We start from the raw sequence: 26,600 nt of genomic DNA on the forward strand, positions 1-26,600 counted from the left end.
CTTTCCTTGGGAAAATCTTATTTCTTTTGCTTTTGATGAATTTTGGGATGTTATTATACATGCTCCAGATGACCTCCATGCTGCAGTATCAAGCAAGAAGAAAGGATGTCTCCTGAAAATCAAGATTCAATTCATTTAGAATTCTCTGGGGGAAAAAATGTAGACAGAAGAGAAATGGCAGGAAGTTTATACAGTAATGGTATGATATATTCACCACAAAACATATATCTAAATCAGGTGACTGCTTTTTTCCATTACTAGCATTTGGAAGCACAGAAGCAGTTGTTCAGTGTAGAACAGCTCATGTGAGTAACAAAATGCAATTAAATTAACTTAAGTGAGGCACCCAAGCAAGCTTTTACTGTTAGCAAATAAATGGAGAGTTAGAAAGAGCATCATTGCCTAAAAGAACTTATTTGTAAAGTCTTCCATATGACAGAGAGAAGCATACATAGTCCACTCAATGATACAAATATTGTCAGCTGTTTGATATGCAGTACACATATTCCTGAAAAGTCAGTAACATTAAAAAAAATAGTTCTTTCCCCTCTCTTTTTTAAACACATTTTTGGAGCAAATCCAAAACAGCAAAGTGGGATTTTATAGCTCTTGCAGGACCCTGAAGAATCCCTCATTCAGTCTTATGGAGTCTCACTTCAAAAGTGATGGCACTATAAAAAAAATAGCTAGAAAATGGCTTATTGTCGACTGAAGAGTACAGCAATCTACTATATTTCACTGACCTGCAATTTTGCAGAATGCCAATGCTGGCAAAAAGTCGACTGGAGGATCAGAACTACAATGTTATGGCTCAATGTTTGTTCTTTCCTTCATAATGGAAAGGCTAAGAGTAAAAGCTAGGCATTAGTGTTGTAGATGAGATTTAGTAAGTGGATCATATAAAATCATCTGAAGTTTTGTTTCATTCCGTAACACCTAAAAGCCAAAGTTTGCTTTAAGAAATGGCATAGGTTAGGAGAGTAAGTGCCAAAGTAATTTTTAAAAGTAGCAATATGGCTTCTAAAACACTTCATTGCTTTGAAAAATGTTTCATTGTTGTGTCTACTCCTGAAACTATTTCCAGAGCTTTTAGCTCCTGATCCTTCTGCAGGGTGACTGCTGCATCGGAGCAGCAGCAGTGCGCTGCACATTTGATTCCTGACCCTGTCAGTTCCTGTGAACCTGCCTTGGTTATTTCAATCGCTTTGCCTGCGTTCCCTAAAGGCATCTTTTGGAAGCTTTGCCCTGCGAGCAAAGCAGCTGGTTAGAGATCTTTATTGCAGAATGCTCAGAAATTCACATGCACACCCAGATTTTTCTTTAGAAATATCAGTAAGAAAAATAACACTAGCTAAGTAAAGGGAGTATGAAAGGAAGGAGAATCATGTCTCTTCTTGAACAAAGGATGTGAGACTCTGGTTCAAGGATCCAGCAAATCCAAATTTAGTGCCCCTAATAATGAAACAAAAATGCCAGAGGCCACGTGACTCAAACTTCACATAAATTCAGCCTACCAGTTCTAATTTGTTAAAATATTATTGTTTTCTTAACATCGTGCCACCAATTTTTATTCTAGATCAGGTATCATCTGTCTTCTCACAGTCAGCAAAAGAGTCATCAGCAAAAAACCTCCTTAATCTGGCTAATGCAGCAGAAATCCAGAATACACCTACCCCTGCCTGGGATCAAGCTGGCATTGCTCAGGGATCCAGCCATATGCGAATACGCGACTACAGTATTATTGATCACAGAACCACGGCCTAAGTATGATCAAAGAAAAGCCAGCAACTACAGCTCTTGTCAATGGGATTTTAATCAAGGGGTTTTCACAAGTATCAAGAAACAGAGTCTGCTTTATGTGCTGGCACAAAGTCAACACAGAAAAATGCTGTGTCAGGAAACCGTCATTATGTTTACTACAAAAATTAAATAGGGGAAACCCTTCAAGTTTTCATCTAAATGAAGGGCTCATATGTAGCCGTTTGACCATGTAAAGTTCCATAATTTCTATAAATATGAGGAAATGACAGACAATACAAAAATAATCACAACATAACTGTGAGGCATAGTGAAGCTCATGTAATATTCCACCCCCAGAAGTGCCTTTAAAAAAACGCTTCACATATATTACTATCATTATTTTAAAATGACATTCAAACCTGACACTCTGAATTTTTAAAAGTGTTCTTTTCCCTGAAAAAGGAAAGGAATATTTAACTGCTGTAGCATTAGTCTCCTATTAGAATATTGCTGTGTCAGAAACAATTTTACTAACGAGATTCGAGGCCTTTTGGTCAAAAGGTCGTAAGGAACTGGTTGTAATAATGACAGAAACCCGATCTGTCACATCAGGGTCTGAGGCTCTTTATGGTGCAAATCCGGTGTTATTTGATCAGGGGGCTGTCGGTACTGTACCGTGGGAGGTGGTGTGTGTTTTAACTCTTCATGTCCCGGTTTCCACACGCGAGCCCTGGGAAACTTGTCACTCTGTAAGAGTAAAGGGAATGGCAGAAGCCCGTTTTAATTCTGCATCGATGAAACGTGCTTCACTGACTGAACTGCAATGCAAGACCGTGTGTCAGCACACAGCAGCAGACACTTCAAGCAAGGTTTTGGAAGCCGGGAGCGGCCCCAAACTCTCCGTTCCTTCAACAAGTGACAAGATGGTGAAGCCAAAAGCAGCCCGGGGCGACCCCTTCCCCCACAGCCGCTCGCTCAGAGCAAGCCCCGGCGGGGGAGGTGGGGGGGGGAGAGAAATCCCGCTGCGGAGCCGCCCCCGGCTCTGCCCGCCGAGCCGTGCCCGCCGGGGCCGGGCCTGCCCGCGGGCTGCGACAGGACACGCGGCGCCTGCCCGCGGCCTGTGCCCGGCTGCGGCGGCACCGCGCCTCAGGGCGCGGCCCGCGGGCCCCGCACCTGGCGGCCCAGCAGGGGCGCAACGGCCGCCCGGCGCGGCCGCGCGCGCAGGGGCCGCCCCGCCGCCGCCGCCGCGCTCCATTGTGCAGCGGCGGCTCGGGCAGTCCCACCTGCAGGCGGCGGGGAGGGCCGGGCAGGGCCGGGGGCGGCCACCCCCGCGCGCCTCCCCCTCCTACAGTCCCTCCCCTCGCCCCTCGCGGCTGTCCCCGGCTGAACCGGGCGAGCCCGCCCCGCTCTTTCTCTCCCGTCCCTCAAGCGCGGGGAGCTCCGCCGCCGCCACCTTCCCTCCCGCGGCGAGGCCGCCGCCCCTCCGCCGCTGCCCGCCGCCGGAGCCGCCGCCGCCTCCCCCCCGAGCGCGGGTCGCCGCCGCCGCTGCCGCCGCCGCGCCCTGCCATGAGCCCCCCGCCTCCGCAGCGCTGAAGGAGCGGGGGGCGTGCGGGAGCCATGCCGGGCTGGAAGAAGAACATCCCCATCTGCCTGCAAGCCGAGCAGGAGCGAGGTGAGCGCTGGGGCGGGCAGGCACCGGCGCCCGCGGGCAGGCGCGGGCGGGGGCCGTCGCGCGGCCCGCTGCGCCCCTTCCTGCCCCTCGGCCGGCGGCACGGAGGCGGCCGCCCCGCGGGGGCACGGGCCCCCCGGCGCCTTCCATCTTGCTCCGCCGCCTCGGCAGGAGCGGGGGCGCGCGGGGGCGGCGGCGGGGAGCCGCAAGCGGGCGCCTCGGGGCGGCAGGGCCTCCCCCGCGCCGGCGGCAACTAACTTTTCTCCCCGCTGCCGCAGCGGCCGCCGCCTCCCGCAGGCCTCGCTCGCGGTGGCCGGGGGCGCCTGTGTGAGGGGGGAGACCCTGGGCGTCCCCCGGCGTCACGCAGCCGCGGGTGGGCCCGGGCCGGCCCGTCCTGTCCCGTCCCGCCGCCCGCGGGCGCGGGGGGCCACAGGTGTCCGGCCCGGAGCCGCGGGTCTGGCGCGGCCCCCGGGGAAGGAGAGCGCCGCGGGTGCGAGCTGCCGCCGGCAGAAGCAGCCGTGCACATACATCCTCCTCCCGCGCCCCTCTGGCACCAGGCGTCCGCCGAGGCAGTGGTGCTCGTGGTTTAGAAATCAATACTGTAAGAAAACGAAGCATGGATGGTTTCTGGTGACTTTCAAAAGTAAACAGTCTGTTTATTTTAAACAAAACAGTAACTTTGTCATTTCCACCAAGAGGACTTCCACCGTCATAGACTACCGTGTCGCTGCCTTGTCGGCAGGCTGTGGGTCAAAGAAAGAAAAGCCAAGTACCGTGTTAACATTTGGGAACTTTAAGGTATACCAGTCGTCTTAAGTCTTTGCTATACCCGTTGTTAATTCTATGCTACTGTATGGAATTACGAAGTAGCACTTCAATTTTTGCTTGCCTTTCTATACAGTATCTAGCTGTATTGCTAGGACCAAAATTCACCAAACGTTAAAAACGAGGAGATTTGGTTTGCTCTTTGGAAAAGTATCCTACTCTTACATGGGAGATGGAGGTCTGTTTCAGAACTACTGCACTGCTTCTTACAAGTAAATCCTATTCTTAATGAGAAGTTGTTCACAAACATATGGCATAAAAATAATAACTGAAATGGGAGCAGGTATTTCAGCTGTGAGAGGCTGTATTTTTAGTCTTTCCTCTCAGTGTGTACACATTACTAAAAGCTGTGGTCATATTTTTTATGTCAAAAATCTACCTGTGTAGTTAAGAAATCACAGAAATAGGGTAGATGACAGTAGTCAAAGTGTATCGTGCTTTTAGAGATGGGGAACTTCAAAAACAGTCTAGTCTGGGTATGTCAGAAACTGGAAAGACTTTTTCCTCTCATTCTTCATAAAGGTTGTGTCATGAGCTGTATCATGCAGGCTTGTCTTTATTAGAAGCAAACAGTGGTAATGTTTTTGCTCTGATGGGTTTTGATGCCACTTAAAATACTGATTTGTGAACAGTTTTTCTGTTTTCTCTCTTACATCTTCATTATGAAGCTGGATAGATTTGCATTTTAAAACTCTTATCACTGATACTTTCCTTCTGTGTATTTCCACTGTGTATATGAAAAGCTTTTCTGCACTTAAAGTAAGCCATTTCTTTCAAAAGTGTGTTTCATTGTATATTGCTCAAGTTTAGCTAGTAATTTAGCAGAATTCCAGTTACTGGAACTTTTCTCCTTTAGACTTAAGAAAAATATTAAATGGTCAAAAATGTTGAATTTAATTGTCCTTGAGTATGAGAAATAGATTAAATAAAGCTTTCAAAGTAGCCAGAAAAATGGCCAGTGCCATAATGAAATGAAGGTGCATCTTTAGCTAATGTAGGAGTTTAGCATGGCATTGAGTTAAAAGGCAATTACAGATACAGTTAAATTCTGGTTCAAAGCCAGTTGTGCTAACATCCCCCTCTGCTGTTTCTAGAAAATATTTCCATTCAGTTTTTCTGCAGAATGTTTTACATACATGGAGTTAGAAGACCTTTGTGAATGTAAATGCTGCTGTTTTAAGCTAACACTGAAGCCATCTTTTTATACAGTCAGTTTCTATAAATTGGATATGGAATAATATTGGATATGATGTATTTAATAATGGTATATTTGTCACATATACATGCCCATATAGGATATAAAAAAGCCATTTATCTATCCATCCCAAATGTCTGTATGTATTGGATATAATACATGCACACAATATAAAATATTTAATAACATACAAGAAACATTTTGTTCATGTGTATTCTTGTGTATTTTTTTTTAATTCTGTATCTCTGTAATCTGACTGTTTAAATCCAATGTTTATTTTAGTGAGGGGAGCTAGTTTTTATTGTATCCTGTGAACACTAGCAGGACTGACTAGCGGTGATTTTGCTGTCCTGTATAACAATACAAAAGTGCTCAGTTAATTTGGTGCTGAAGTTTCTTGTTAGTGGAAAATCCCAAAGCAGGCTATAAAAAAGCAAACTGCTCCCCCCCCCCCAAAAAAAAAGGGAGTAGTTAAATAATCCTGGTTCATCTGCATGCCCCTTGCTGACTTGCTTCTTCAGTCTCAGCCTTAATGTGTCCTCCGTCCACGCCTCTTCCCTGTCATAGTGAACAGTCGAGGTGCAGCCTGCATTGCAAGCCTAGCTGGAGATGTCGCAGTAGCAGGTTCAAACATGAAAAGAAGTGTGGTGCTGGAGGAGGTGGGAAAAGCGGGAAGGAAAGGATTTCCCTTTGGTGAACTGTGTGTGGTTTGTTGCAGACCATTTTACCCTAGGCTTTTCTTCCTCAAACCTCACGGACTTCCTTTCAGCCTCTCCTTGGGAGCTTGGCTTACTGCACGTGTGCATTTATAGAGTTGCTTAGGTCTCTCTGTCCTTAGCTGTGGAAAGGGGAAAACTGTGGGAGCTGAGAAGTGATGGCTTGAGAGGAAGGCAGGTTTGTTAGAGAGGATCTGTTAGAGGGCTTTGTGGGAGTCTACATATGTGGAGTCAAGTGTATCCCTGAGGCATAGCTGCATAAAAGGTTCCCTTGGTACTGATATGCTTGTCTCCATCCAAGCAAATGCAGCATGGCTTTGGGAAGTGTTTCAAATGCTGTTGTGTCGCCCTGATGCTCAGTCCGTCTGGTTCGTCAAAACTAGATAATGGTGCTAGTGCCAGCAGTGTGTTTCTGGCATTTGAGTTTGACTTAACAATTCTCTGCAGAACTTTATTGTTTTGATGTGAAGAGTTGTCTTACAAACAGTGATATGTTGGTGCAGACACAGTGGGTTTGCTCTGAGCAGGGTTATTTTATTATATCAGTATCCTTGTTTGCCCCTTCCTTGCTTCAGAGCCCCACATCTGTGTTGAACAGCCCACCTCATAAAATCCTTAGCTCAGCCTGTCTTTGTGGTCCCTACAGGTCAGTTACTGAAAACTCAATGGTATGAGAGTAGAGGTTATCCAGAACCTTGACAAAACAAGCACCTTGCTGATGGAAGTTGGCAGTTTTTACTAAAATGATATTACAGGGATGTGAGCAGCACTGTTGGTTCCCCTTGCCAAAAATCGATACCCTGAGTGAAGGAGAATAACATGGGTTAAATGTTTCAAGCTTTGCCAGTGTCAGAGAGAGTGCATGCATACATCCATGGTTTAGAATTTGTGAGATCAAATTCATTTTGTTACTGAGAAGGTTGTTGCACTTTGAAATGTCACTGATTCTCTTCCAAAAAGAGTATTTTTAGATATTTTCACTGCAGAAATTATAGAGAATACTCACGTCAAATTAAAAAATCATATTGTGCCTTTTTTTACAGACTATAAAACCATATTTAAAAATGAAATGGATAGCTGTTTTTTGTGCAAATTGTGGCACAGCCGTTGAGTTGCTACTGCTGCTTCCATAATTGAGCAGTATTCTGCAGTGGCTTTGGTGCTTCTGGATTCCACTACCAAAATTATCACAGGGGATCTTCTCCTTTACAGGACAGGAATTGCGCTCTGTGTTGAGTAATATAACTGTAGCATATGGCTGATGCAGTATACCCCATCATTTCAGAAATGACGTGTTAAGACTCACCAGTGGAAGACTGTGTCATTAAAATTCAGGGCACGTTTCCCCCCCCCAGATTTTCTGCCTAAGCTGCTAAATCAAATCTTGTTATAAACTACCTAAAACACTTTTTGAGGTGACATCTGAGCAAATACATTGAGAAGAAAAATGTTTCTGGAATTAGTTTTATTCAATATCCCTTCCAATCAAGTTAAATGAAGGCATTTTATGGAACCGCTGTTTCAACTTTATAGTTGATCAAGTTTGACAGGAGCACAGAAAAAAACTATGTTTGCATATCTGGTGTGTTCACTCCTGGGCTGCTTGGTATCCCTTAATGTATGTAGTTATTAACTTTAAGAATGTGTTCAAGTATGTTTTCATCTTGATAAAAATAGATAAAAAGGTATTTTGCTTTCCACAGTTGTTCTACCTCTTGACTCAGCAGCGTAGCCCACTTATGTTGAGAAAGAAGGAAAGATTGTATTTTTATTTTCTGTTCTTCCATCCATCTTCACAATTCTTGCAAGTCAGGGAAATTAGGTGAACTTTAAAATTTTAAACCCTGAACTCAAGGAATAAGAAATACATAAATACAAAATTAGCATCTTCTCATGGAAGATGTTCTGGCAACAAGCATTTGTCTCTTAGGTTACTGCTGTGTGGACTTGACTGCTGAATTTAAGCTGGGAGAGAATCAGTTTCAAAGATAAGTGAGAGATGTGGGCCCGTAATTGAATTTAATCATGTTATTGTGGCTTAGTAATTCATATCTGATCAACCAAGAGGCCACTTTAACTGAGAGGATACGCTTCAGACTCTTTCCAGTTGCAAGTTAAAATGTATTTGTTTAAATTTCAACAAAAGAGGATGAGGATAACTGTTTATCGTCTTTAAGCTGGGGCCTAATAAGGCAAGATGAATCTTCTTGAGCATAAATGGATCCACAGAAACTAAAGAAAGTGTGAGTTAGAGACCTAGTGTTTGCATTTGGTTGACTATAATTTTTAAACTCTCAAGTGTCAGGAAAGTTTGGAATCGGAAGTATTGTGCAAAGGCTGTCTGTACTTCTTTATCTGTTTTCTCACATCTGTCACATGCCTCCTGAAAAGTTAAAGTATAAACCAGAAGGCAGTAGACATTTGGTGAGGAAAGGATGTGCTTAAACTACAATGGCAGCCCATAAGAATCAGGATGGGGTATTGGGGGTGAACAGCTGGATTTCAGCTCTGGAGGATGAGGTGCTTGAAAGGATGGTCTCTACCCCAAGAGTGAAGACAGTGCATAGACTTAATTTAGAGTCTAGGTCACCTGGAAGTTGAATTCCTTGATACCTAGAGAGTGAATGATTAAAGCACTTGGTTAGTTATCCTGTCCTATCCTGTCCTATCCTGTCCTATCCTGTCCTATCCTGTCCTATCCTGTCCCATCCATAGTTGCTTAAATTTACAGTGAAAAAGTCATGAATAACAGTGGTAAGGACAAAAATGGAAGGAAATGTCACCATATCTTAGCTGCTGTCACAACAAAAGTAACTGACTTAACTATAGCTGCCTTTTTGTCCTCTAGTAGCTGCTGAAAATGTAACTAAAATTCAAACTGGCAAACACTAATACAAAAGGTGCGCTAATAGCAAAACACTAATTACAAAAGATATGTATTTTGTCCTTGTTCGGGCTTCTGCCTATTTTCATCTCAGTCTGACTGAACTGAGTCTTGGGCAGCTGGTCTTTCTCCATTTGATAAACTGAATGCTGGTGAAGATAATTTGCTGCTCTGGCCAGGTAGGATAAAATGAAATGATAAAGCTGGTTTTCATCAGCATGCAAAAGACAGACACTGTGGCAATTTCTTCATTCTTTCTCTTAAAACCAGATGGGACCAGGAGGGTTCTAGCACATGAATGGAAGTGGCAACAATTGCTCCCTAGTGTCCTTTTAGCATGAAAGGAACCAAGAATAAGCAAACAGCATCTACATCTCTTGTGATCTGCCACAACCAACTTAATAGCATTTTATGATCTGCAGTATTAAAATAATTTGACAGCTGTCACAGAATCTTCATGATAATGTGGTCTTCACTGATTGCCAAGAGATGATCATCTAGTGTGTCTGGGCCATAACCAAGTTTTTTCCTCATATAGAAAGAAGATGTGAAATACTGCTGCAAATAAACTATTTTTATTTTTGCAGAGGCAAACATCTTTTGCTAATGTTCATCAAAAATGGAGATTTGGTCTGGGAATTTGCCAGCAATGAGTGATGATTTATTGATCTGCCAGCAAACACTCTAACTTCCTTCAAAGAACAGCAGTATGCTGAATTTGAAGCATTAACAATAGTTGTCACTAATGGGCCCAGTTGATTTGCAGGTGCCTGTGAGCCATGAAGGAGATAAGCCCTAAACATGCGTTTTTGATCAAAGAGTTTCCTGTGCCCTGATACTTTAGAGAAGGACATAAGCTGAAACGTGGAAGTTTATGTTAGATCCCTTAGTAATTTGGAGGTAGACAGTTTTTTTTTGAATCCCAATACATACCTATTTATCTCTACTGTGGACAATTTTTGTATGAGTCCAGAATAACTGAGTTACCACTGCTCAAGATTCTCCATGAAGAACTGTCAAGAGAGTTTGTTGCTCTAAAGAGGCTGAAGTAGGCAAGGCTTGATGGTACGCATTTTCCAAATTGCTCATCTCTGATCCCTGTTTAGTCATGCTAGTGTTTATCAGTAAGGATGCAGTAAGTCAGCCCTTTTCTGAAAGGGTCTTATGATCATGTATGTAAAATCCTGCGGTACTTGGATTTTATTCCTAAGGCATTTGAAGTTACTCATATTGAAATGTTCCAGCACCATCTATTCTGATGTGCGCAACAGCAGACTAATGAGATGCCTCAGCATCCTGTGTGGGGACAGGACAATCACTTGTTCAGTGTTTTAAGTCTGGCAAGATGAGCATTACACTGTAAAATTCAGGGAAGAATAGTAACATTTATTTTGAATGCAAGTAATCTTGATTACTGAATCACCCCACTGATTTTTCTTCCCTTTCTCTTCCAATTGGCACATGCTGTACTAAGTAACTGGACAATACAAACTGTTCTGGCATGTCCTACAGTACACGGTAGCCAGGTTTTATTGTTCTGAATGATGCTGATCATCTAATGTTTTGAAAAAGTCATTATCGGTGCTAATTTTATTGTTCACTGATTTTGCATCCTTAGATAGAAGCAATGTAATGCCAAGTTCTTTGCTTGCTACAGTGTTATTTTATGAGACCACGTGAAAGAAAAAAAACAGGTTAAGCAGGGACTGACCACTTTGGTACTGATACATATTTCACATGGAAGTTTGTTGTCTTGTCTCTCCTTGCAAATGACCACAGGAATCAAGGCAGGTGTGACTGACACAATCTCAGTCTGTCTTGTGCGGAGTAGGAACATTCTTCCATTTCTTGCTCTCTGTGAAAATGACCTCTGGAAAGATTCTGTGACTGTACAGAGAAAGCTGCAAAGAATATTTTAATAGTTTTACTGTCCTCTTTACGTATTGGGACTTCTAGAGAATTCCACAGTAGTCTTACTAAATTTTAACTTTTCACTCAAAATTAAATATATTTTGGGGAGTTATGAAATTACATTAAGAACAATGCACAATGATGACCATTAAAAATCAGTGTCAGAAAAAATATATTCATAAATTGCTTTATCACTGGGACCAGACAGAATTTGCACTGCCACGATTTTGTGGGGCACTATCTGACTACTGTCTAACTGAATGTGAACACTTTCCTTATTAGCAGACAGTACTTTGTATATGGTTAAGTGTTGTCAGAACACGTTCTCCGAGTAACTATCTTTCTTAGGAAGAGAGGCACTATGTAAAATGTTTTATTTTGTTTAGTGAGCTGCCTTAAGATTCCTGCTAGGTGAATATACAGTGAGACATGATCTCTCTGTCCCGTGGTTTCAATGAGAATTCAAACCAACACAATTACATTTAACAAACAAAATAAAGAACACCACAACAGTTACTGGAGCATGTGTTTAAGTGAGCCAAATCTGAGATCAGTTTTCATGTTTCAAGCTTTTTGTTTCTATGGATATCAGTTAGCAGGATACAAATGATATCAGCTCTTCTACAGTTGCCTGTGATGGAGTCCAGATGTGCCATGGTCCAAACCTTGTTTGTCGTTTAGGCGCTTCTACAGCAGGAGAATATTAGTGAGAACAGTTTTTTCAGGCAAACAAGTGAAAAACAGCAACCAATGATTTTTATTTATTTATTTATTTTGCATAGTGACAGCTAACAATGTGCTAAAACCTTTTACAGTGGCCAGAAATGTCTGAGGGATAAATATGGTCTACACAGGCAGGAAGAGTGCATTGGGTCCTCCATGGTACACAGTGACTCTGTGTGTGGTTCAGAGCAGCAGTGTTTGCTGAGAAGAGGCCTTACTGGAACTTGTTATTAAAATATGAGTTACACACCTCTGCCCTAGTTTCTTGTGTGTTTGGATTATAATGTCTGTGGACTAAATCCTGTGTCCTTTGTATTGTTATTGCAAAGATGAGTTAATTGCTGCTCTGTCTTTTACTGTCATTGCCAGCTCTTGCTCTCTAAGAATCAATAATGAGCTGGTGACTAGAGGTATCACCTCTGACCTGTGAAGTTTTTTAGCATTCAAGCTAAGGCAAGATGGTTTTGAAAGTGGATTGCATCAAGCTCCCTGCTATACTCTGTATTCTCAAAATCTGTCTTTAAAACCCTGGTAACTGGCAGAACTAGAAGGTCTTATTTGTCCTCACTTGTGCCCACACTTGTGCTGGGGCAGTGCTGGGGCCCAAGTTTGAGATAAGGCTATTGTGGAATAAGCAGAAAGCTTTGCTGCTCGGACAAAAGCTTGATTTCAGTGGCATTCAGTGAAGTGTTCAACTTGTTTTTATTTTAGGAATGGATTATTTGCACAACAGCTGGGCAGAAACTGGAGTGGTAGTCGCATAGAAAATACTGCCAGAGAACCAGGGAGTGAAATTCCTCCTGGCCAAAAATACACTGCCTCCTTCACCTCTGTGCCAGTTTTATTCTTACTTATTTTTAAATTTTATGGTGTTTTTATAGATAGTGTAATGTTTTGAATGTGGTGAGATTTGGGCATAGAGCCTTTCAAAACAACTGATACATTTGATAAAAGTTTCCAATTTTGTGGGAATATACCTGTAAATTGCTTGACATTTTTTGTAATATTAATCTTTCCCAAACCAACCAAACAATATATAAGATGTAGGTTTTGACTAAGCTTTGTTATAAAAGGTTCTACATATGTCATGATTTGGTAGGACCAATGAAATGAATCTTCTCTCTTATGAAAATTTATTTTGTAATTATAATTTGTAGCGCTTTTAACTTCACCTCTTACTAGTACTGATAAACTTGTTTACAAAATATGCAGAAGCCAGATAAACTTGTAGAATTTGCATCATAAAAGTGAAGCAGTTGATTAAATGCTTTGGGCTGAGGTGTGGGTACCTATGTGGAGAGGAGAGAGAAGTGTATGAGTATAAAAGAATGAAATGGGTAACATATAAGAATAATTCAGTAATTTTATACTTGTAGCTTTTGTGAAGTCAATAACTTATTTAACAATTGAAGAATGCTATTAGTAATAAAAAATCTGAAACAACCTCCACATATCTCAAACACAGAGTGTAAGACATGGTTGGCGTTTTTTTGTGTGTTCACATTTGCTTATTGAACAAAAATATTGTGACTAGCTTTCGTGTTGTCTTGGTTTCAATAGTATTGTAGACTCTAGTATTCTCAAGTATTCCCGTCAATGCTAGTGATGACAAAAATGGGGCACTAACTCAGGCTTTTCTGTGGTCTTTAAAATGGTCTCCATGGTCTTTTCCCTTTGTTTTATTTTAATGTACTAACCATAAAGTTTTTGAAATCTCCTATCTGCTGGAGTTGTTGCTTTGACTTGTCCACAGATTCAGACATGCACTGGTATCTGTGTTTATGTGTTTGTTTTACAAAACAAAGCAAAAAACCCACGAAAATCAGGGATGCTATGTGTTGTGTTAGTTCATTGTTCTGCTTAGATACATTTTAGATTTGTGTTCACTTTTATTTAAATATTTAGGGTGAAGTGATTCTCACTTTTCAGAAGATTTTAATATGAAAAAGAACCTTAATTTTCAGATGATTTACCCTCTGCCATTAAATGTCAAATTTTCAAACCAAAGGAAAAGAAGAAGGTTCAGCTACTGGCTGTATATTCTGTTTTTGGCTGTTGTCAAAGATCTGGGTAGGTAAGTGATGACTGAAGACACACTTCTGTACATATGTTTCTTTTTTGAAACATAATTGAAGTATTTTAAAAAAAACATAATGTCTTAGAATTTTAAGATGACTTCCTCCAGTAGATGGCTTAAATATAGGAAACATCCCTGTAGTTCAGCTGTGGAGTTCTAGGTCATCTGAAAAACTTGTCTTAATACTTTTCCAGCTTATAACATACATCAAGCTAGTTTTGACATTTTTTTTTCTACTTCCATTAAATCTTGCTTTTTATTGATTGTGATCTTATCAGGGTGGGCAATAGTTTTTTTTTACTTTTTTTTTAACTAGGCTTTTTTTTTTTTATTAACTGCATGAAAAAAGTCAGCATAAAAGTAATTGTATGATGGGCCTGTTTCCTGAAACTGAACAACTCCTTGGTGTTTAGGCTGATTCTCTAGAGAAAAGTATTAAAAAGTAGTCTTTAATTGACTTGTTTCAAGTGTTGCTTACTGTTTCCGTAGTGCTAGCTGCTTGAAATAATTACATGAAGTGTCTTTTGCTTGTAATTTGTGCCATTTGCTTTCAGTTATTAACATGAAGGTTCAGTGTATTTATGTGAAACTTGTAAATATTTTAATTGGCAAATTCTGAATTTACGCAGTTACATGAATATATTGTTATTTTCTGAGAAAAGTTTATACTGAAATAAATAGAACTATGTTACTTTTTCATAAGTTAGGTTGTAGATTATTCCTATGCAATTACAATAGTCAGGGTGGTAAAGTTAAACACACGTTTAAGCTTTTGCAAGGTTAAAGATAAATATTTTTCATTATTTTTAAAAATATACCTCTTACGGGATATAGTCCTTTGCTTGTACAGTACATAGGGGGTACAAGTGAAGGTCTGTTCTTGAAATTGTTCTGAAATTGTGGTTTCTGATAGTATTCTTTAAAGAGAATAATTTTTAGTCTATCATAATGAATCAAGGTGGGTGTTCCAGTTTAAACACACAAATTATCTTACTTGCATATCAATTCCAGTAAGTAGTAGTAATGAAATAATCATCTTTTTGCCATCAATTGATAACTTATTAAGGATTAAAAGAAAAACAAAAACTTGATGTGAGTTGATAGTATGTCAGAGAGAGTGATTTATCAGCAGGATACGAACATGAAAGGCTTGAGCCAGCAAAATGTCCTGCACTGAGGCCCTAATCCAGCAAAGTACTTAAAACCAGACATACATGCTTTTCTGGATCAGATCATGGCACTCAGTAAGCTGTTAGGCTCTAACCGTATGAATGGAAAAGCACATGGTGCAAGTTTATTTGATGCTGATCTTGGAGATCTCTAAGTCAAGGCCACCGACTCCTTCGCTGGGTAAGTGTATGGATACGTGAGGATGAATAATACTTTTGAAGTCAATGTGCTTAAATTTAGGCATATGCTTAACTGGATCAAAGGAAACTTATGAAGAGAAACTATGTATTTTGTTTAATTAAAGATCACTCTTGTGATATATGCTAATATCTGTTTTGTGTCGGAAAGAGAAACCCAGTAAAAGGGATTTAAAATATCCATGAATTTTCTCTCTCTTTTTAATTAAAAGCTTTCTTTTTTTCCAGAGAATATATAAAATACTTAGGTGCTATCCATTTAGTTACTCCTCATACTCATTGTTGGAAGAATAGTTAAATGTGTTTAACTTTGAGATGCTTATGTTCTTTGTTTTCTGGTGGAAAAACATCTTTTAGTTTCCATTGATTGAAAAATGTCGCATCATGAACGAATGTGATGTGCAAAAAACGTGTACCTAGAGCCAGCAGTTTTATTACCAATGGCAACACAAACCAAGTACTAAAACAGGTCTGAGATCTCAATGCATTTTCAGATTTGCCTGATTCATAATCACAAAAATACTGTTACGTGTCATAACAGGAGGAAAAAAATCTTTTGCAGAGTGAAGACTTTGAGAATTGCTTCCCCCCCCCCCCCCCAAATCATTGTTTCTTTGGGTCCTAAAAACCACCATTCCTCCCATTGCATACTTAACTTCTGCTTCTAGGGGTAAAATTCTGGGCAATTTTTCCTTCATTCTTTGGGGAACTGGAGTATGGCATTACATGAAACAAGAGGATTAAATGTTGAGAAAGTGGAAAGAGAGGTTTAACGCTTGGGGACTGTTACTGTGGATTTGTGTTGAAAGATGTGCGGGGGAAGACTAGCAACAATTTTTGCTTTGCACCTTAATTCCTGGGTAGTTTAAAATACATATACTTTTAGGTAATCCTTGCTACTTTGATTTTGTGTTCTAGTCTCTTTTTGTGATCTTTTGATGTATTGTCTGTGCTTTGAAAATGCTTTGCCACCTGGGAAGTGTTACTCAAGTCTAAGTAGAAAAAGAAATTTAAAAATTTCCAAAGAAAACCATAAAACACCGCCAGACAAATCTTAATGTTGTCTGCTCTGTCCACTGGAGAGAATTTTGAGTTCTGTAACGCTTTTCATCTTCAGTAGTGGTTTATAAACCTTTGTCTTCCTTCATTACAGCCAGGTAGGTATTACCTTGTGAGGAAACTGAGATGGAGGTGTGGTGCCTGCAAGATCAGAGTAGGTGTCTGCTTTGCTGTTTGAACTCTGATGTCTTGTTCTTAAGTCAATTGAAAACTTATGCAAGCTGTGGTCATTTCTATGTGCAGAAAGTCTATGAGATTTCTCTTTAATGGTTGGTTAGAAAATACGACTAGAAAAAAAAAAATAGAGGCACTTCTTTTTCTGTGAAAGAACCTGTGTTTGTGTGAATAAAATGCATAGAAAGGGTTTTAAGTCCATTTGCTTGAGTCAGAACCAGGAGGCTAATGTCAAATGGAAATTTCATTCTGTGTTTTAATACATGGAGTGATCTGAGTAACAACAAAAAAGCTGAATAAAAACAATAATACGCTGCAATATGATACTGCTGTAAGTCTTTTCTAATGCTCTATAGCTTTCCAGTCAATGAAAAAAATAATATTCCTTCTAACAGGTAGTACTCACATATATTTGTTTCTAAACAGACATCTGTATTACATACCAGTGATCCTTACTACTATAAGTTATTAAAGCATGTGCATATTCTTCTGTGCATGCTAGTTTCCTACTCTACTGGTGCATCTTCATGTGTTGAAAATTTCCCTGAAAAAAAGTCCTCAAGGAATGTCTTTTGAACACAAATGCCCAGTCAGAGGAGAGACATTTGTTTTGTAAAGAAAATGTCATCTTTATTCTTGCACTGAGGTGCTGCATAAAAAGCAGACAAGAGTAAAAGCACTTTACTTATTTGCTCTTCCAAGGAGCAAGTTTATGATCCACTGTTGCAGGGTTTGAGGGCTGATAATCTATGAGCCCAGGTGCACAGAAGAGATAGAGAGGAGACATTTCTTCTTTGCATGTAAAACCAAGTGCTTGCGTTTAATCTTGTAAAGATCTACTCAGCTAATATTAGAGATGTGAACAACAAGATAGATAAAGATGTACAGAAGAATAGTACCACATTCATTTTTATCAGATTAATTTAACCAGTGATGTTCACCCTTTCTCCTATCATCACTGTAATTTGGGCAGCACTGGAACTGGTTTCTGGGATTGGTCTCGGGCAACTTCAGGTGTGACTGCTGGAGCTTACCTAAGATTCATGCTTTATTGAGCTTCTAGGGTTGTCTTTTCTATGGTGATGTACTTGCATATCTCGGCTCTTTCCCAATACTGTGTAACACAAAACATTTGCCGTTCATTTTCTGTCTGACCTGAGCAGGTAGTACTCACTTTCCATATGACCACCCTTCAGATTTTTTTAAGCTATGTGTGTCATCTGCTATAAAAAAAAAAAAAAGTAAATATTTTTATATTAGGCTCAGCGTTCAGCTATCAGCATCATGCTCTGCTTCTTTCTAAAACTGACTTCGTTTGGAGTGTGTTTTTGTATAATTGAGCCTTTTTGTGATATTTCAAGGTTGCAATGAATTAAGGAAGTTACGGGAACAATTTGGATCTTCAAGGCAAAGTGCAGCATCAGTGAAAAACACACATAGGTAAACAGAATATTTTACCAAGGAAGCTTTATTGAATTGGCAACAGTGAGAATTCTAGATTAATTAATGTTTCTTCATACAATGTTTATTAATAAAATATGACAAAATCTAAAAATTGCAAAAAATAAACAGTAAACGGTGATTGTGCTGAGATATGCAAAGATATGAGGTAATACTTGCCAAGTCAAGGAAATACTAATAAGATGTCACCTTGATTAGAGAAAAGCATGACTTAAAGGTCTAGTAGTTCCTTCGTCTGGTTCTTTACATACAGTCTAGAATGTATAAACATAATTTGAGATTCAGAACATGACTTGTTTTGAAAAAGTTTTTTAAATTTTTATTCATGAAAAGTCAAATTGGAATGTTTAAATTTAAGAATTAGTAAAAATTCTTGGGATGAAATTATTTCAAACTGCTTTAATTACATCTCATGCCATTCTGCAAATGGGTTTTGAGATTTGTTTTGTTGTGAAGTATTTTAATAGACATCAAAATATATGTTTTTACGTTTGATTATTTCTAGCTATATTAAAATGAGGTATTTCTAAAAACCGCAAAATTTTTTTTTCCGGTAATGTAGGTAACCCTGACTAAGCCCCTGGTGTATCTGTAATATTTTATATTTCCATGTGTTATGTTAACCTTGATGTCTTCGTATGTCAGTATGGTTTTTCTTTTTAGTGGTTTCATAACGTTTCATTGTTTGGTTCCTTTATGGAATGCATCTTGTTTGTTTGTTTGCTTTAAGAAAAGAAATGAGAGAATACTGTTCAAACAGGAACATTCGGATTTTCATATTCATTGTGGCAGGGGTCCTTCTGATCTACTGCCTTGGCTCTGACTATGTTTGGTATTTGCTGTTTCAAGGCAATAAACTCTGCAGCAGTAAAAATGCAGGGTAACCTTCCTCTTGGGGATATTAGTTAGAAATTTATTTTTGCCCTGAAGTTTGAGAATCTGCATTACATTTAAAGCTTCTGGTTTTATTTTATTTCTTACTATTATAAGGTGGATATCCTTGTCATCTGTATAAATGCCTGATTTAATCCTGTCATCTGATGTCTAAACAGTATTGAATGGGAATGGAATTCACAGACTAATTGTGCATTGTGTGGAAAAAGGATTCATGTTACTACCTGATAATTTTGATTAATGTTTTCTTTTTCTTGAGCATGGGTAAACAGAATTACCCACTTGGGTATGGCCTCACCTTTATTTACCTTTGTCACTGTTGTCAGTGCTCTTTGTTGGAGAGGCCTTCTCTACTTACTTCTGAGCCACCACATTGCTTGTCTATCATTTACATCTATGTAGTTAGTCTGTGTCTTTTCTGATGCTGGAAGACTTGAACCAAAGACGGAGTTCCTGATTCAGATATACCTTTGTTGTATGCTGGCAGTTCTCCATCCCGCTATTCATAAATCTAACCGTCTTCTAGCTTTTGGAGCCACTGTTGCTCTTTGAGGAGAGGTTTGCACAGGATTGTCCATAGGTCCTCTGCCATTATATTAGCCTTCCATTCATTCTCCCTAGATACCTTGACATTTCCCATAGTCTGCTCCTGTCTTCATTATCCTTTAATAGTTTTTGCATTCTTGCACTATCAGGAAACATTTTCATCTCATTTAACATCCCTCTTTGGTGTTCTTTTTCAATGTTTTGCTGTATTTTTCTTTTTTTTTTAAAGATCACTTTTTCCTAGTCGAAACACATTTTTGGTCCTTCCTGGTTCGTAAAAGTTACTGAAAACTGGTCATGAAGTTGTAGGAAGTCACATCTTGTCCAGTTAACATTTTTTTGAGTTCAGGTAATCCACTGATACTGCTGACCGTATCTGCTTTTTTTTTCCCCACTGACTTATGTATGCCTGCTTGTGTGTGTACCTTGCAACCTTGCATATCTTCACAAAGAAGATTATGATTTATTTTGGTTAACTAGCTTTTTTGTATTCTTTGGGCTAAAGGTTGGTTATTCCTTTCTGTTGAATGAAAAGTAGGTTTTTGGTTTTTTTTAAATTTATCTCAACAAATTAACTTGCCTGTGGAGAAGATGGAAAAGAGAAGGAGGCAGGAGAAGAGGGAAGCATTTCTGCCCATGTAACAGAGAGCTTGAAAACCTAAGGACTTCTGACTAATACTGAGGGCTCCAGGCTTCCTGATTCCTTGCTCTTGAGCTGGAAGCTATTCCAGCTAGAGCTACCACAGCCACAGCTACAGCTTTTTAAGCTCTGGGGCTGAGAATTGGGAAGCCCTGAAAACCCAAAACATTTTGACATCTAAAGCAAGAAACTGGAAACTTCTGTAGCCCCAGTCCCTGGCCATTCTGTGTGGCAGAATATCCTGAAACCACAGATTCAGCAGCTCAACATGATAGTCATCAGAATGCATACATAGTCTTTTAATGTAATTCTTTCTGTATGCTGAGGTTAAGTTTTTCCTTGAAATACTTCAGTTTTGGCAAATCAATAGTTTGTTGAAAAGTTCTTGACTCTAATTATAAAGATTAATAATGAATAAAGTGAATCTCACTGGCAAGATATGGGCTTACTATTTAAACCCAGAGGTCTAACTACAGTGGCATTGTAGAGAGAAGAATGTAATGAAGAAAAATATCACCTGACTGTATCAGAAAATTGTACAGCATTAATGATGGGAGCAGTAACTTCTAGGAGGAAGACCAAGTATAAAAGACCATTACCATTTTAGAAATTGGAATAGTTGGAGTTGTCTGCTTCTGTGGTCTTTTCTCTGGGAGTGGGGTAGATGATTAGATATGCCTTGGAATGACTCCTGGAGGAAGACCATGAACTGATCTGGTTGTTATGCTGTCAGCAGATGCATGTGATATGAATGGTGGCAGCAAAAGTGTGCACAGCTTTTGTAAAGCCACTTTTTTTTGTCTTTCCTTTAATTTGAGGTTAACTGTTATGAAGACTGCCTGTGTTCTGTGGTGGGCAGAGCTGATGTTCTCTGGCAGCGTTCCTGGTCTGTGTGCTGCTTTGGAGCAGCAGGGTGGAAGTACTGTGGTAGCCACAGTATTAAAAGTTTAAAAAACTTTGTCAGTAATTATTTATGGAAATGAATAGTAAATGAATATAGTAGCTTGCATTTATTCTGAATTTTACTCTGCAGTTGGTTTTCTCTCTGGTCTGGATTGTAGCATGAAGGAGCATGGCCAGTAGTCCTGGGCAATGATCTCTGTGTTTCAGCAATTTAGTGGGGAAGAAGCATGGATCATGTTGTAGTTAGCTCCCAGAAACAGGAGGAATTTCCAGCTACGAATCTTCTCGAACAATTGCAGCTGTTAGTTTACTTTCTGACATAAAGTTTTTTTCCAGCCGAGATGCTTTGTCCCTGCTTTTTCCTTTCCTCTTGTTAATAGCAAAGGCTTTCTGAACCTTTTCCCTATCTTGCCTGCCCTTGTCCCTTTTTTTTTCTTCTTTGTCCCTCTTACCTTTCTTTTTTCCATTTTCTGATGTCTTTTATCTTGTTTCTTCAGATCCTCCTTGTTATCGAGTTGCTTCTTTAGATGCATGTTATATACCGATTTGTACTGCATTAATGACAAAAACAAGCTAAGATATATATATGTTGTTATCTGGGTATAACTTCTGGCTTTTTTCCTGCCAGTACAACAGTGTATGGACAGACAGCTGCATCTACATAGGATCAAGAGAAAATAGACCTAAAAGGGATATGAAAAGGTCATTTAGTCCAGTGTTACTCAACCTGTGGTTCATGAATCATTGCTGGTCCATAAATCATTATGAAGTGGTCCATGAAACAATTATAAAATGCTCCAGACACAGACACACTCCCACATATTTGGCAGGATTGCGTCAGAGTATGTGGGCAGGCATAGTCAGCAGTTGGCTCCCAGCTGCTGTCCAAGCCTCATTAAAATGTTTATTGCTGTACAATTCCGAATTTATCAAAGTTCTGTTGTTTTAGCCAAATGTTAGGAAATCCCTCCTCTCAACTTCCAGCGATCCTAAAACAACAGTAAAATGCAGTATAATCCATGAGTTTTTCTCAGGTGGTCATGTTGTACTTCAGTGCTTCCCCTTTCTTCACTGGTCTTTATCCATCAACTGGCTAGAAAAAAGCTCCAGTGAGTTAATTTTTATACACGCAGAAGTCTGCTTGAGCAGATGGTGGATTTAGGCAAGATCTAAAAGGATATGTAGGTATTTTTCAGGTGTCTGACTGCACCGGCACTCCACAGAGAGACTGCCCAGCCAATGAAGGGCTCCAAAATCCTGAGACCTGCTATGTTTCATCCTAAAGGACCTCCCTTGTATGCAAATGCTTTCTTTCACATGTGTAAAATCTAGTTGGAATTTCATTAGGCATGTTGCACAGTGCCTTAACATCTGTAATGCTAAGGGTCTGCCATTTACGATTCTTTAGTCTGCCTTTCACTTGCAACTGTGTAAGTGCTCTGCACTAAATACCTGTCTGTCAGCTACTTACCAGTAAGGTTTCAAGGCTGGAGTTGTTTTTCCCAGATACAGGCATGGTTCCTAAGACTAGGTCCTTTGGCGTGACTGAGTATGAATAATTTATTTCAGGCTGAAGTGCATTTGCAGTTGTGATTTGTTTTTGTTTTTCCAACTGCACATAACAAGAAAAAATAAAATATTTTGGGGAAGATTGGAGAAGGATAGAAGGTTTGATGGATGGAAAAGGAATGTCTGGATTTTTGGGATGCAGGGGCATTTGAGAAGCAGTTTTGGACTGTGTAAAGCTGTCACAGGATAATGTTTCTTTTAATGCCATAAGATGTTTAAAATAAACACTGATACTTAAACTCTTGGAATTTATATTCCAGACTTCAAATTCCAAGCCCCGCCCCCCCCCCCAATAAAAAGAGAAGCCAACAATTTTTGGGCTAATATTTAGACTTGATGAAGATATGAATCAATAGAAACTAATAATATGGTGTCTCAAGTTTATTTGTGCCTTCTTGATAGCTGTACCACCTTTAAAAAAAAAAAAAAAAAAAAAAGGGGGCATTTCTTCATCAGTTCTCTGTGAAGGCCGTGGACGCAGAGTCCCTAAGTTTTTCTGTGCATTTTGCTATTAGGAGGTCAGAATTTGCCATAGATATCTGTGATTGATGACCAGTGGCTTGGCTTGTCAGTGAAGTCCATTTTCAATAAATCCTTATAAAAAGGGTTCTCATCATGGTGGTAAAGTGTTTACAATTGTGTATGGTGAAATAGCTTTGCCTGTTGTGGTCTCCTCTAAAGCAGAGAGAAAGGTCAGGTTCAGAATGGGTCCCATATGGAGACTTGTCTGCTTGTAGTCACCCCATACAAAGTGCGGATATGTGTCAGGCAGAATCAGCGTGGCCACCTCTTATGTCTCTGCAGTACCTTTCTGTCACCTACACAGCAGACTGTGGCTGTTCAGAAGAACAGACCTGGTTAATCATGTGATATTTTACTGAGGATGCCATTACTCAGATGTTAAAAAAAGATTATTGAGGTTGGACAGTCAATAACTCAGAAGTTAGGACATGGCAGAATTGAAGTTGAACAGTAGATTGCCTAAATCCGTCCCCCTTGTATACTTGCATTACAGTAGTTTTTCTGTGAGTGTACGTATATCCATTATGATAGTTTCTGACTCCCCTTATGTATTACATAGGCGGCCTCTTTAATGAGTAGAAGTCAACTACATTTTTTCCATATCCAACATGCAGCACTGGGTATTATTTGTTACACTCCAACCTCCTTTGAGGAAAGAATTACTATGTGTTTTTTTCAGTGTTTTATGTGACTCTTACTGCTATTTGTACTGATTGTTTAATCCTTCTGTATCTTATTTCTTCACCTTCAGGCTCTCTGAAGAATTATTATTATTATTTTTTTTTAAGGCATTAAGTGTCTCTTAATTTTCGGTACCCTGGTTTGAGACAACAAAGATCTATATTTTTAGAGTACTTAACGTTACGTGGCTCTGTAACTTCAGCTGCTGCAGGTGAGCATATCTGGAATCTGATTTTCAGAAAAGCAACTTGATTGCTTCAGAAATTGAGTAATACCCAACATTTTGCAAAAAAAGAGGAAAGAATTGGTTTAAATGGCTTACTAATAACTCTAAGACTTACAAAGGAACTCCTGGGACATCCTGTTAATCTTGATTGTCATTCAAAAAGATGTTGAATTCCAGTTTAAAATCAGATAGTGTTTTTTATTCATTAACCTGGTTGAAGTCTCTTCTGGAATCTGATAAACCTAGTAGAACTTTTTCATTTGTGCTTTAAATTTAGTCATGGCAGCCTCCTGCTTGGTTCTGTAATTGCAGTGGCCTCTGCCTCACATAGTTCTCTTCTCTGTAATGTACCTTTGCACAGTAGATAGCTAGCACCTCTATCCTCTCTGAGCCTTTGTTTTGCTAAACCAGCCAAGCTCTTCTAGTCTTAAGTTAGGGTCCTCTTCTGATCATCCTTTTCTGCACAGGCAGCAATTTGAGTAGTGGTGGCTGGGGCTGTATGCACCAACGAGACCTTAAGTGACCTGCAGACACCCTTTTTCCCACAGCTGCAGAATTCTCTGGTAGAGGCAGTTCCTTAGGGAAGAATTCAAGTTATTTACCAAGCAAAACAGTTTTTCCTCTTAAAAATGAATAAAAGATGGTTGCATTAACTTGTAGTTAAAGCAGGCTAAGAATATGTGCCCATACTTTGATAGCAGAAAGGTATTTCCTCCCCTATGGCCCAACATTTTGAGAGCAGGTGTCACATCAAGTGGTGAAATGTTGAAATTCGACTTGATTCTTGAAGGTATGTACTATTGCCCCAGTGTTGGCTCCTGTCTTTTGAACTGAAACTTGCCCCGGCCTGGTTAGCCTTGTTACACCACTAACTCCAGCATGTTCCCTCTACTGTCCCATCCCCATTTCAGGCTTCCCTTCAGTGTCCAGGGCTCCTTGGTTAGCTCACCTGTAGTTCAGAAGGGAAATCCATTTTTTTTTTTTGAAGTCTCTCCATTTCTGCCTTCTATTTCTTGATATCGTCTTTCTTTTCTGACCTTTTATCTCCTTTCTCCCTTCCTCAGCCTCTGACCACTGCCTTTCTTTGCCCTCCCATTTGTGCTGCCCAGCCCCTCTTCTCCCCCAGCTCCATTCTTTTTCAGATCTGCTTCCTGACTTTTCCCAACCCTGTTTTTGCTAGTCCCAGTTCAGCTTCTTGTTTGATCAGGGACTTTTTCTTCCTCACAGCTGTCAGGTCCTGGTCCCCAGCCTTATCTCCAGGTTCCTTGTGCAATCCACAGGGTTCTCTGATTGCGTCTGTCCTGGTTCCCAGCTTGCTTACTCAAGGAAATCGCTGTCTCCTCTGACCTGCAGTCCAGTTCCTCGTGTCTGCTGTCTAGCTGTCACTGGTGATTATAGTAGTGTATATGTTTTAATGTTTGCTTTCTGGTGACCAGTTGCATCTGAATGCAAAGCTTTTGGCAGTGATCATTACAGGGAAGGTCCAATTTTGTCCTTGTAGCCTTGGAATGGGGCATGATTCCATAATCCGTTTCAGGATCTGTAGACGAGGGCTACTACTTGATATGGGCATGCATCAGATCTCTGAGAAATTAGGTGCTAAATTCCTATGTTTCTTATAAGTGTGTCCAGATATCTTGTTTTGTAATTGGTTTTATACTGTGCTAAAATTTGAGTAACTTTCCACAGACATACCCAGTGACACATTTGTGATGCAAATTGGAAGTCCTTTCCTCTTTCCCTGAAGCATGTAAGAGGGAGAACGTTTCAAAGAAAAGACATTGGAAATTTTGGAAAATACAACTCCATGTATATTAATTTCAGTTTCAAGCATGATATAAGCCTTCCAAATATCTGACCCATTTTGTTGAAACAACACCAGTAGCAACAACAATCACCCAGAGGCATATAGTTAGCACAGATTTCAGTCCAGTTAAAATTTGGCAAGGAAACAGATACCTGCAGAAGTCATACACTGCGAGTAACTGGCAACTGTAATAGTAGATAGATAGTACTGATAATGAAAGAATGGCAGTAGAAAATAGTTCCTGCTGAGTAGCTAAAAGCTGATATTCACTGTATTGGAGAGATATCACAGAGAATGTAGTCGACCAGTGCAAATTCTGCTGTCTGCAGATTTTTTTCTATGTGGTAAGGGGTCTATCCCCTTCTTCCAAGAAGAGGAAAAATTGAACAGTATTAAGAGAGAAAACTGCCATGAACAAATCCAGGTATTCTTGCCTTTCTTTCTTTACCAGGTATTCTTATCCTCCTTCAAGGACTGAGATTTATCTGATAGGGAAAAAGTACTTTCTGATAAAGGCCAAAAATGTAATTAAAATTCTTGACATCCAAAATGAGCAGGAGATGATAAAGAGCCCTTTTAGTATTTCCCCTTAGGACCCACAGAGGAACCTGGCATTACTTTCCACTCTACTTTGGGAGGATATAATTAAAGTAGAATGGGAGCTTCTGAATAAAACAGGCAATGCATGAAACTTTACAGATTTGAAGAAAAAAAGTCCATTTCATATTCATTTCCCCAAAGTGTAGGGAGCAGGGGCTTTACTCACAAAAGAAACTGTTACACCAACTGTATGAACAGGGAAGTTTTTTCTAGGGAATAAATTGACAAATAGATAGAAGTTCTCAGGAGAAATCATGTGGTATCAGCTACACTCCAGGCATCATTAGTTTCTGCCTTTTTTTTTTTTTTTTTTTTTTAGGGCTCTATGTCTGGAGTTCACAGCTACAGTTTATCAGAATGAGTGTGTCTCTCAGCAGTACTGGTATCACTCAGGTGTTTCACAGATTGGCC

The 26,600-nt window shown here is 39.9% G+C and overlaps 1 protein-coding gene across 1 annotated transcript in view; it reads left to right on the forward strand.

Moving 5' to 3' along the window:
- The first annotated feature begins 3,255 nt into the window (after positions 1 to 3,255).
- Positions 3,256 to 26,600, forward strand: part of GRIP1 (glutamate receptor interacting protein 1) — a 353,208-nt gene continuing 329,863 nt past the window's right edge. The window contains exon 1 of the mRNA XM_067313906.1: positions 3,256 to 3,412. Coding sequence (XP_067170007.1) covers positions 3,358 to 3,412 — 55 coding nt within the window. The 5' untranslated portion in view covers positions 3,256 to 3,357. The remainder of the gene's footprint in view (positions 3,413 to 26,600) is intronic.

The sequence above is a fragment of the Apteryx mantelli genome, chromosome 1 (genome assembly GCF_036417845.1).
Source record: "Apteryx mantelli isolate bAptMan1 chromosome 1, bAptMan1.hap1, whole genome shotgun sequence".
Lineage (NCBI taxonomy): Eukaryota > Metazoa > Chordata > Aves > Apterygiformes > Apterygidae > Apteryx > Apteryx mantelli.